The sequence below is a fragment of the Bos grunniens genome, chromosome X (assembly GCF_055505025.1).
Source record: "Bos grunniens cultivar Pamir isolate PY7600 chromosome X, Bosgru_T2T1.0, whole genome shotgun sequence".
Classification (NCBI taxonomy): domain Eukaryota; kingdom Metazoa; phylum Chordata; class Mammalia; order Artiodactyla; family Bovidae; genus Bos; species Bos grunniens.
Genome location: NC_141194.1, coordinates 12661337 through 12674203, shown reverse-complemented (window position 1 = coordinate 12674203; position 12867 = coordinate 12661337). Strand labels below are relative to the sequence as shown.

The 12867-nt window shown below is 42.8% G+C and overlaps 1 protein-coding gene across 28 annotated transcripts in view; it reads right to left on the bottom strand.

Annotated features, from left to right (window-relative positions):
* Nucleotides 1-6498, bottom strand: part of REPS2 (RALBP1 associated Eps domain containing 2) — a 246625-nt gene extending 240127 nt beyond the window's left edge. For 25 of the 28 annotated variants that reach the window (XR_015158496.1, XR_015158495.1, XR_015158497.1 and 22 more), the window contains exon 1: nt 6031-6412. Coding sequence is in view for 23 of the 28 variants with exons in the window: in XM_086386765.1 (XP_086242891.1) it covers nt 6031-6264 (234 nt within the window). In the remaining 5 variants the exon portion in view is untranslated. Of the gene's footprint in view, nt 1-6030 lie in introns of all 28 variants that reach the window. The other 3 variants (XM_086386766.1, XM_086386780.1, XM_086386775.1) reach the window with 3 other exon arrangements.
* Nucleotides 6499-12867: the final 6369 nt, after the last annotated feature.

Genomic DNA, 12867 nt, shown 5'->3' with positions numbered 1-12867 from the left:
GGAGGTACACAGTTATTGTTGGGTAATGTTCTAGTTTTACACACCTGAAAAGTTTTTTGTAAGAGTTAACAAGTTACTATTATGCAAATATCCTCCTTTTAACCAAACAATGGTTTGGCTCTGGAACTTCCTTAACCTGCGGGCATTCATTCTTATACAAAAAAAGAACACTTTATCTGAAACAGCACATACTCTAGGTTACCGTTTTAGCTTGCTGGTCTCTATCTCCCTAAAGCATATGTAACAAAGGGATATGATATAAAGATGTAAAAATAGAAAATTGTTTTATTTACATTAAAAAATAGCTCTAACTAATAATCTAGCAACTGGAAAAAGTTCACAGGAATTTTGTCTTTTGCCTAGTTTTTTTTTTCTTTTTTTTTTTTTAATGATTAAACAGTTGCTTCAAAGAATTTCAAGAAAACCTTTAAATATGACTTCTTCCCAAAGGTGAGTCTATGTACAGGAATTTTTAAAATATCCTCTACTTCTCATAGCTTTCCTTTACTTCTTTACTTCAATCAAAGCCACTCAAACAATCAGACATTACTTACAAGCTTTTTTCCCATTCAATGATTTCCCCTGATAATACAGAATCAACAGTATTTTATAACTATTTCCTTTAAAGCCTAAGAGTTAACTGGCAAGTCAATGAAAAACAAATACCATATGCATGATCTCAATTTTATGTGGAATATAAAAACAAACAAACAAAAAACCGGACCTCGTAAAGAGAACAGTTTGGTGGTTGCCAGAGACGGCAGTGGGTGAAGTGGGTAAAGGCGTTCAAAAGGCACAACCTTGCAGTTGTGTAATAAGTCAGTCCTGGGGGGTCAGGTACAGCACAGTGGCTATATTCGATAATGTACTGTATATTTGAAAGGTGTTGAGTGTAAATTACAAAAGTTCTCATCACAAGGAAAAACTTTTTATAACTGTGTGCTGATGGATATCAGTGATCATTCAACAAAACCTACAAACATTGAATCATTATCTTATATACCTGAAAATGGTATATCATATTTCAATTATATCTTAATAAAAAATACATTATCTCAAAGAAAGGAATTAACTGTCATAAAAATGAAAACTCATTATGATGACTACCTGAAATATACACAACATTCCTAAAGACTAAGACATCATCCTAAAGGATAAATATCATAACGGAGTCTATGTTGTTCAGTCGCCCAGTCATGTCTGACTCTTTGCGACCCCATGGACTGCAGCACGCCAGGCCTCTCTGTCCACGACCCCCCATCTCCCAAAGTTTGCCCAAATTTATGTCCAGTGAATCAGTGATGCTGTCCAGCCAACTCATCCTTTGACGCCCTCTTCTCCTTCTGCTCTCAGAATATATGTATACAGTTTGTTAATTCATTACATCAAACAGAAAACTTGCCAGTTTCAGGTGGATACTTATGTTCCAGCTGTTATATTTTCTTACTCAAATTCTGAAAATGAAAAACATTTGCACTGCAGGAATTCCCTGATGGTCCAGTGGTTAGGACTCCAGGCTTTCACTGCCAAGGGCCCAGGTTTGATCCCTGGTCGTCAGGGAACTAATATCCCACAAGCCTCTTGGCCAAAATAAATAATATAAACCATCTGCATTGGAATGTAAGCTCCATGAGGACAGGGAGGCTGTGGTTGATTCACAGCTGAAACCTCAGCATCTAGAATAGTGCCCGATGCTCAAAAGAAACTAAAATACCTCAAATACACATCCAGTCCAAGTCTATGCATTCTAGTAAAATGCTGGCCATTCAATACAAATGAAATACTTCATAACCTGAAAAACCAATCACTCTAACACTTGTAATTCTTTGTCCTCAAGTATTTAAAACCATTTACCTGTTTCTTATTCATATTTACTTTTTGTAAGTTAAAAATTTTACTCTAACATTTTTCTAGCCCATACTAGAAACCTGTTTTAAAATAAATCAGCACCTCTTATAAAAAGACCAAAAGGCCTTTTAAAGTGGGCTATTATGACACATTAAAATAGAATTCAAAACAGAAAATGAGCTTTTCTGTTCTTCACTTTGCTGACAAAGGTCCATATAGTCAAAGCTATGGTCTTTTCAAGTAGTCATGTACAGATGTGAGAGGTGGACCATAAAGAAGGCTGAACACCAGAGAACTGATGCTTTCAAATTGTGGTGGTGGAGAAGACTCTAGACAGTCCCTTGGACAGGAAGGAGATCAAACTAGTCAATCCTAAGGGAAATCAACCCTGAATACTCAATGGAAGGACTAATGCTGAAGCTCCAATACCTTGGCCACCTGATGCAAACAACTGACTCATTGGAAAAGACCCTGATGCTGGGAAAGACTGAAGGCAAAAGGAGAAGAGGGCAGCAGAGGATGAAATGGTTGGATGGCATTACTGATGCAATAGACATGAACTTGGGCTAACTCCGGGAGATGGTGAGGGACAGGGAGGCCTGGTGTGGAGCAGTCCATGGGGTCACAAAGAGTCGGACACAACTTAGCAACTGAACAACAACATCATGACACACTAAAATACAATTCAAGATGGAAAATGAGCATATGGAAAGATCCTAAGCATCATATATCATTAGGGAATTGCAAATTACATCAACAAGATACCACTACATACCTTCTAGAACGGTGAAACTCAACACTGACAACACCCCATGCTGATGATGATGTAGAGCAAAAGGACCTCTCATTCATTCCTGGGGGAACTGCAAATAGTACAGCCACTTTGGAAGAGAGTTTGACAGTTTCTTACAAAACTAACACTCCTACCATATGAGCCAACGATCACGCTCATTGGTATTTACCCTAAGGGGTTGAAAACTTAAGTGCACACAGATGCTTATAGCAACTTTATCTATAACTGCCAAAGCTTGAAAGTAACCAAGATGTCCTCCAGTATGTGAATGGATAAACTGTGGTACATCCAGACAACAGAATATTATTCAACACAAATAAGAAATGAGCCAACAAGCTATGAAAAGACACAGAGGAATCTTAAATGCGTATTACTAAATGAAACAAGCCAATCTGAAAAGATTACACACTGTGTGATTTGAACTACATGACATTCTGGAAAAAGGCAAAACTACGGAGTAAAAAGATCAGTAATTGCCATGGGTTGGGTGTAATAGCAAGGGATGAATAAGTAGGGCACAAAGGGTTTTTAGGGCAGTGAAACTACTCAGTATGATACTAGAATGGTGGGTACGTGTCATTACACATTTGTCCAAAACCAAAGAATGTACAATCACCAAGAATGAGACATAATGTAGACTACGGACTTTGGGTGATCATGATATGCCAATGCAGGTTCATCAATTATAAAAAATGTATCACTCTGGTGAGGGTATTGATAATGGGGGGCTGGGTATGTGTGGAGCCAGAGTGTATATGGGGACTCTGTGTACCTTAACCTCAATTTTGCTGTGAACCTAAAACTGTTCTGAAAAGATAAAGTCTGTTAAAATATATATATATATATATATAATGTGTGTGTATATATATATACACACACGTATTTCAACTGAAAAAAATCCCTAAGATAACTCACTTACATAACAAAGTAACAGGTGTAGTGATTTATTTTTATTTCAAGGAGGAGAAAAAATAAGGTATTTTTATAGAACATGTACTTCAGGTAAGATTTTCAATCTTCCTGGAACATTATAGTAATCTTAGTTGTATGCCTATTAAAAAGAAAAAAAATCCGTTACCATAGAAACTACCAGGGCTAGTTAGTGCCTCCACAAATGGGGCAGTTATACCTGTTGGACCACTTAATTAAACTTACAAGTTCCTGTTTAACAGGGAAAGGCTAAAAACATCTTCATCTGTTTTAAAGACTGATACACTTATGGAGTAGTGAAAGTCCAGATAAACTGAGTGCTCATGCACATACACACACCCAGACACACCACACCACACACAACCAACGTGGTTAGTAAAAATTAGATGGCTGCTGGCTTTGTTTGAATCTCTTCTGATTACATTACTCTGTCCAGGATGCCTTTGATGTTCATTTTCACCTGTACAAAGAATACTGGATTACTGCACTGTGTTAGGTTGGGCTTCCCAGATGGCTCAGTGGTAAAGAACCTGCCTGCCAATACAGGAGACACTGGAGACAGGGGAGCCTGGTGGGCTACAGTCCATGGGGTCACAAAGAGTCAGACACGACTGAGCACACAGGTTAATGGGGGAAGGAAGTCTTTTGTTTTGCTGGGCTGCATAAGGGAGCTCTAAAGCTCGTAGAGATTTATTACAAGCAATATTCTAGGGATGTCTCCTCTTGCCAGCATCTTTTGCAAGAAGAAGGTTTCAACTAGACATCAAAAATATAATCTCATTCATACAAAGGCACTGTGCCTTGAGTTCTTTTTAAATCTTAAACACCCTGGGTTCTAACACCAGGAAAGGTCCCTCCCCAACTCCTTAGAAGTCAATCAACATAATTCAGATTTAATATGCCTACCATCTCTTATCACACTCCATGCATTACTGACAACAAAATAAGCCTTTTAACAGATGCCCAGCTGTCACTTACTTGCTGTGTGGCCTGTCACTTATTCCTCTCTCAGTTGAGAAGTAGCAATAGCATTTAATAAATTATGCTTGGGAGTATTCTGAGGGCCTCATGTAATAGCCATGGTTCATGTTTTAAAATATTGACTTTTCCTCTACCTGGTCAAGTTCAACTGCTCAAGAGCAGAAGTCAAACCGTCTCCAAAGCAAAGACTTCTTAAGAGACAAACAGCCATGTTAAGGTCTGTGGATACTAATTATATTTTCAGAAATCTTGAATTCTGAAAAGTGAGAGATTACAGAGTGGCTAAAATTATGCTCAAACAGACCGACATACGCATGCTCCAGCAGTATAAAATGCAGTCTTAAATGATTTTTTTTAAATCTACAAACAATGATATTGCAAGTGAACCATAAAACCCTCAGTACTCCTTTGGAACTGGATTTTAAAATATCACTCCCCACTCTAAATATACAATTGATGTTAACTTTCAAACTGCCTCCAGCTTTTTTTTTCTTTTTATTTTTTTATTGAAGGATAATTGCTTTACAGAATTTTGTTGTTTTCTGTCAAACCTGACTGCAGCTTTTAAGAAAAACTTCATTTCAGATTTGGGGCCTGGTATTAAGAATCTTATCACAACGAAGTGCTAGTAACAGCAAAACACAGACAAAGATGCTTACTGCTCCACGGAAAGCACAAAAGGAAAGCTGCATCTACTGTGCATCATCCCCCTCCTCCTTTTCCAGGTATGGAGCAGCCAAAAGGAGGTAGCTATGACACACATTACTTGGCAATTCTATTTCAAGTCCAAATAATGGTAAGATGGGAAACTACAACTGTCCCTCACCGTGAATGTCTGGGAACCACGTCTAGTCCTAAATAGGAACCTTAGCTCTGCCTTGACAGATGTCCTCTTGCAGCCCTGTGTCCCGGTTCTGCAATTTGTCATTAAGCTCTTCAGTTTAACGCTAATATGCAGAAATACGTTAGTACGCAAATATACAGTAAATTCGTGTATATTACAAGTAGTATATAAAGCGGACAACATTCAGTCGTCGGCCGCCGGCCACACACACACACCCTTCAAGTTCAAATCCTGCAAGGCATCCAAGCGCCCACTCACCCAGGAGAGGGAAGTGCAGGAGCGGCAAGCAGAGGTTACTCCAGACACCAGCCGAAACAAACACTAGTTACAGAACAAGGCAAACTTTGGGTCTGGGAGGCTGCAAAGACCCCAAAAACGGCCGGGGAGAGGAGGGAGTGTCCATCTGTCTCAACGGAGGAAGATGGGAGCGCACCCAGCACCGCTGAGCTGTGGAGGAGGCTGGTGTCCCCTGGGGAACAAGGGCGTCGCCGCCATTCTAGGCTGCGAAGCCACTCTCCGCGACCTGGCCGAGGCCTCCGGGTGCCTGTCGGCGGCCCTGTCGCCCCACCCCGCCCCCTTGTCCCTGCAGAAATGGTCCCCACAGACTCACAAGGGCAGGGGTGCGGAGACCTACCTGGTGCAGCGTCTCGGCGGGCAGCTGCGACGCCCGGAACAGGTCGGCGACCGGGCCAGCGGCTGCGGTGGCCGCGCCGGGGGCAGCCCTGGCGGCCTCGGGGGGCCCGGGACCCGGGCCCCCGCCTGAGGCGCCGGCGCAGCGCGCGAAGAGCTCGGAGTAGCACTGCTGCTCGCCCTCGCTCAGCAGCAGCGGCGGTCCAGAACCGCAGAGCCCGCCCGCCGCCGCCTCCATGGAGCCTGAAAGGGGGGCAGGCGGAGCACCGTTCCCGGCTAAGGCTCCGCCGCCTTCACCACAGCCTCCGCAGCTCCGGCCTCGGCCTTGGCCGCCGCCACCACCGCCCCCACGCCCCGCAGCTGCCGCGCGACCGCTTCCTCCCGGCGCGCGCCAGCCCCGCCCCCGGACTTGAAAGTTGTGCCTCCGCCGCACGGCACATGGAGACAGGCGCAGCACGAACCTATCCCGGCCTAGGATGGCACCATGGCCCCGCCCCCGCCCCGCCCCGCTCCACCGCGCTGAGCCAGGTAACTAAGTCGGCGAGCAGCCTGCTCCGCGAATGGTCACCTGCTCCGCCCGCGCTGCAGAATCCAAAGGGCCAGAGCCACAGTCATTCCGCGTCCACTCTGCGCGAGAGAAGCATCTTCTCCCTACCTAGGAAGGGAAACATCTAGACCCACCTGGAGAATGGCGCTTTTCAAGGGGTGGGAAAGGCTGTGGTGATTTCTCCCTAGGACGCTGGAGCAAGTGTAGTGCTCACGTCACGCTGTGCCCTTCCCAGAAATGGACTAGGCACGGGATATGGACGAGGCATGGGTAATTAGGCTTCGCTTTTTCCATGACAGTCCTGAAAAGCTGGAGGGCAGAGATCTCCATAGGAACAGGGTCCTAGTGACTCCTGTAAAGTTCAAGGTGTTCAAGGTGGCGACAGGGTTAAACCACTTTTTCAGGCAAGGCTCAAACCTGGGGTTGAGCCTTAAAAAGGAATAAAATCGGTTAGTGTTAAATGTTAGAGTAATAGGAGTGAAAAGGGCCCTGGGAAGAATTTGCACATGTATATGCATTAAGCCTGGCTGGGAAACACTAACCCAAGGGGGAAAAAATCAGTCCATGGTTTACAGATATACCTTCCACCCCAAACAGTGCTTTAAAAAATATATGTTAAAAACAAAACGGGGACTTCCCTGGTGGTCCAGTGGTTAAGATTCCAAGCTCCCAATGCAGTGGGTGAAAAGCCTGGGTTCCATCCCTGGTCTGGGAACTGGATCTCACATGCCACAACTAAGACCCAGCAAAGCCAAATTAAAAAAAAAAAAAAAAACTCAGGCAATAGCACTAATGATAACAAATATACTTGGGTATTTTGTTCAACTAAAATAAGGACCAAGCACAGGAAGAGAGGAAAAGAAAAAAATGTAAAGTCAGGGGAAAGGGGAAAGATGAAAAGAGAAACATATGAAGAAAAAAAATTATGTTAATTCATAAATGATACCCAGAGTAATATTTCCTTTTTGGAATCTGAAAAAATGAAATAGAAAATGAGGACCCCAAAAATTACTCAGATTTCCTTATACCATCTTTTGCTTCAGACTTGCCAGGAGTGAGTTAAGACAGAGGTAGGTTTGGAGAAAAGAGTACCAAAAGGATAGGTAAGTTAGGAGCAACAAAGACTGACTGACTTCAGGAATTTTCACTTCAAAAATCTCACCACCGTTGTATTTTCCACAACTGTAAAACCCTCTCAAGAAAACTGGAAGCCAAGAGATCATGTTTATTTTCTCATTTTTCCCTTTATGGTCAGGCTTCCCTGAGAATGGCCCACCATTCTAACAAAGGTAAGAAAGGGATGTATTCTCCGTGATAAACATCAAACCCCACTTTTCCCTGTGACTCCTGCAAAAAGAAATGTGAGATATAATAATCCCTAACATTAATATACTTCAAGCTACATTATCTATTTAAGCCTGAAAGTATCTCTCTGAGGTAGACTGCTTTCCCATTTTTATCCCCATTTTGCAGATGAGAAAATGGATGCAGAGATGGTATGATTTGCCCAACTGAATACTAGATTCCCAGCTGATCTTCCTTACTCAACTCAGTTTATTTATTAAGCACTGCTATGGTTTTTCTAGTAGTCATGTATGGATATGAGATTTGGACCATTAAGAAAGCTTAATGGAAGCTTTGAAGCTTCCATTTGAAAGATCTCTTCGGAGCATGGAGGAAGTGATGCTTTTAATTGTGGTGTTGGAGAAGACTCTTGAGAGTCCCTTGGGCTGCAAGGAGATCACACCAGTAAATCCTAAAGGAAACCAGTTCTGAATATTCATTGGAAGGCTCGATGATGAAGCTGAAGCTCCAAAACTGTGGCCACCTGATGTGAAAAACTGACTTACTGGAAAAGACCCTGATGCTGGGAAAGATTGAAGGCAGGAGGAGAAGGGGACACCAGAGGATGAGATGGTTGAATGGCATCACCGACTTGATGGACATGAGTTTGAGCGAGCTCTGGGAGATGGTGAAGGACAGGGAAGCCTGGCGGGCTGCAGTCCATGGGGTCGCAAAGAGTTGGACACAACTGAGTGATTGAACTGACTGACTAACTGTTAAGCACTGCAGTGATGGGGAGGAGTTCTCATATCTGTGCCTATCAATCAATCAATCAACACTTATGGGTAGAATAAGAAGTATTGACTGTGTTCCTACTGGAGTACTTTGAGAGATTTAAAAAAGATATACAAGACCTGTTGCTTTCAAGGAGTCTGCTGCCTCATTGAAAAAGATAAAACTAACACAATAAATAAAAACAAACAATAAAAGACTATATAATTAAGTTCTAAACCCTTCAGTTGCTCAGTCGTGTCCAACTCTGCGACCCCATGGACTGCAGCACACCAGGCTTGCCTGTCCATCATCAACTCCCTGTCGTCCCCTTCTCCTCCCGCCTTCAATCTTTCCCAGAATCAGGGTCTTTTCCAATGAGTCAGTCTTCACATCAGGTGGCCAAAGTGTTGGAGTTTCAGCTTCAGCATCAGTCCTTCCAATGAACACCCAGGACTGATCTCCTTTAGGATGGACTGGTTGGATCTCCTTGCAGTCCAAGGGACTCTCAAGAGTCTTCTCCAACCCCACAGTTCAAAAGCATCAATTCTTTGGCGCTCAGCTTTCTTTAGAGTCCAACTCTCACATCCATACACAACTACTGGAAAACCATAGCTTTGATTAGACTGACCTTTGTTGGCAAAGTAATGTCTCTGCTTTTTAAAATAGGCTGTCTAGGTTGGTCATAACTTTTCTTCCATGGAGCAAGAGTCTTTTAATTTCATGGGTGCACTCATCATCTGGAGTGATTTTGGAGCCAAGAAAAATAAAGTCTGTCACTGTTTCCATTGTTTCTGCATCTATTTGCCATGAAGTGATGGGACCAGATGCCATGAACTTAGTTTTCCAAATGTTGAGTTTTCAGCCAACTTTTTCACTCTCCTCTTTCACTGTCATCGAGAAGCTCTTTAGTTCTTCACTTTCTTTGCTTTCTGCCATAAAAGTGGTGTCATCTGCATATCTGAGGTTATTGATAGTTCTCCTGGCAATCTTGATTCCTGCTTGTGCTTCATCCAGTCCAGCATTTCCATGACATATTCTGCATATAAGTTAAATAAGCAGGATGACAATATACAGCCTTGACATACTCTTTTCCTGATTTGGAAGCAGTCTGCTGTTCCATGTCCAGTTCTAACTGTTGCTTCTTGACCTGCATACAGATTTCTCAGAAGGCAGGTCAGGTGGTCTGGTATTCCCATCTCTTGAAGAATTTTCCACAGTTTGTTGTGATCCACACAGTCAAAGGCTTTGGCATAGTCAATAAAGCAGTAGATGTTTTTTTGGAACTCTCTTGTTTTTTTGATGATCCAGCGGATGTTGGCAATTTGATCTCTGGTTCCTCTGCCTTTTCTAAATCCAGCTTGAACCTCTGGAAGTTCACGGTTTACATACTGTTGAAGCCTGGCTTGGAGAATTTTGAGCATTACTCTGCTAGTGTGTGAGATGTGTGCAATTGTGCGGTAGTTTGAGCATTCTTTGGCTTTGCCTTTCTTAGGGATTGGAATGAAAAATGAACTTGTCCAGTCCTGTGGCCATTGCTGAGTTTTCCAGATTTGCTGGCATATTGAGTGCAGCACTTTCACAGCATCATCTTTTAGGATTTGAAATATCTCAACTGGAATTCCATCACCTCCACTAGCTTTGTTCGTAGTGATGCTTCCTAAGGCCCACCTGACTTTGCATTCCAGGATGTCTGGTTCTAGGCGAGTAATCACACCATCATGGTTATCTGGGTCATGAAGATCTTTTTTGTACAGTTCTGTGTATTCTTGCCACCTCTTCTTAATATCTTTTGCTAAACTGTGTACCCCTGTGCTAAGTGCTGTGGGAGTTTAGAGAAGAGAGAAACATATATGAGCCAGAGCTCAGCCAGGAAGTCTTGAGAAGGGGGCTTGAGATGGTTGTTGATTAATGGGTGGGGCTGGGTAGGTGAAAAGTCAGAACTGGGAGGGAGGATCACGAGAGAGGGAGGAGCCCTAGCGACTGGCGCCAAGGAAGTGAGGAGTGAGGCACTGGGGCAGGAGGGACTGGCAGCCTCTGATGCGCTGCGACCAGACTCCATGAAGGATAAGAGGCACAGCCAGAAGTGACCTAAGAGCAGCAACGTTTTAACCCAGCACAAAGGAAGAAAAAATGGCCTTTTTAAAATGTTTTAATATCTAAGGAATGCCAAGTACTCTTCTTTATTTCTACAACAGTTTTTTGAATAGAACTAGTTACCAAACTTCAGATGAACACAGATAATGTAGAAACTAGAAACATTTATATCCCTTTAAGGCTGATGGTAAACAAGAATATTTTAGAAGAGAATTTCTTTATCCTTTTGGCAGTTTTAAACTTACACACTGGTTTTGGCTCCATCAATGGCCAGAAAATTCAGAATGATAATCTATTCATGAATAGCCAAGAGATAGTCTTTAAGTTATGTTTTTTTTCTTTCAATCCAGCATCAGTGCCTTGCATAAAGATGACAGCTTAAACTCAGAACAAGGCTCTGGTTATCTACAAGGAAAGTGTGAAAAGCTAAAGTTACTCAGTCGTGTCCTATTTGCTACCCCATGAACTATACAGTCCATGGAATTCTCTAGGCCAGAATACTGGAGTGGGGAGCCTTTCCTTTCTCCAGGGGATCTTCCCAACCCAGGGATCGAACCCAGGTCTCCTGCATTGCAGGCGGATTCTTTCCCAGCTGAGCCACAAGGGAAAGGATTTTCTAAGGAAGGGTTTTCTAAAGCAGGGGTTGGAAAGGTAGAACCAGTTACCTGGTTTGGTATGGCTCATAAGCTAAAAATGGATTTTACTTTTGTTTTGATGCTTGAAAAAAATCAGTGCTTTCTGGGCACTGACTAACATTTCAGGACATGAAAATTATATGAAATTCACATTTTAGTGTCTGTAAGGAAAGTTTGATTGGAACACAGCCATGCCCATTCATTTATGTGTTTATGATTGTTTTTGCACTACAATGGCAGAGTTGTGATGTCACCTAAAATATTTACTCTCTGGCCCTTTACAGAAAAATATTTGCTGGCTTCTGTTAAGTCTATGAAGACCTAATATTTACTTATTGTTGTTGTTTAGTCCTTGTGTTGTTGCTGTAGTTGCTCAATCGTGTCTGACTCTTTGCGACCCCATGGACTGTAGCCCACCACGTCCTCTGTCCATGAGATTTCCCAGGCAAGAATACGGGAGTGTCGGGATGCACAAAAAAAAAAAAAAAGAATACTGGAGTGGGTTGCCATTTCCTTCTTCAGGAAATCTTCTCGACCCAGGGATCAAAGCTGCATCTATCTCCTGCGTTGAAGGCAGATTCTGTACCGCTGAGCCACGATGGAAGCCCAATATTTACTTATACCTACAGGTGGCGTGCTTCCCTTGTGGCTCAGCTGGTAAAGAATCTGCCTGCAGTGTGGGAGATCTGGGTTCAATCCCTGGGTTGGGAAGATCCCCTGGAGAAGGGAAAGCCTACCCACTCCAGTATTCTGGCCTGGAGAATTCCATGGACTGTATAGACCATGGGGTCGCAAAGAGTCGGACACAACTGAGCAACTTTCACTTTCACAGGTGGCGCAAGTGGTAAAGAACCTGCCTGCCAATGCAGGAGACATAAGAGACATGGGTTCAGTCCCTCGGTTGGGAAGATCCCCTGGAGGAAGGTATTCTTGTCTGGAGAATCCCATGGACAGAGAAGCATGGTGGGCTACAGTCCGTGGGGTTGCAAAGAGTTGGACATGACTGAAGTGACTTAGCACACAAGCACAGCCAATTTACGGGTCACCTGGGAAGAGGTGGTAGGGAATATTCTATTTGGCTTCTCTGAGCTTCAGAATTTTCTTGAGTTATATTGAGATACTTTATATTATATCTCAAAGATGGATGAACTTTAAAAAATACTTATTGAGGGATTGACCAATGCAAACACTAAGTTTGGCTGATTTGTTTAACTTCTTTTTTTCTAGAAGTAAAGAAAGGTATATCTTTAACAGTGTAAGAGAGAATCCTATTCCCCTGGCCACATTTTATCATGAGAAAATTTCCTCTCTACTTACTCCCCAGGAGGGAATATTGATGAAGTAACATTGGTGCTTCTTCCACCTCCTCTCATTTACTTTTACCAAGGGAGAAGTGATAGAAAGGAGAAGAAATGGATCATTCCCAGTTCCAACAGTGTGCCCATTTCTGTCTCTATCCGTGTGTATCTCTCTCTCTCTTTCTTGCTACTGCTCTGACTCTGGCTCT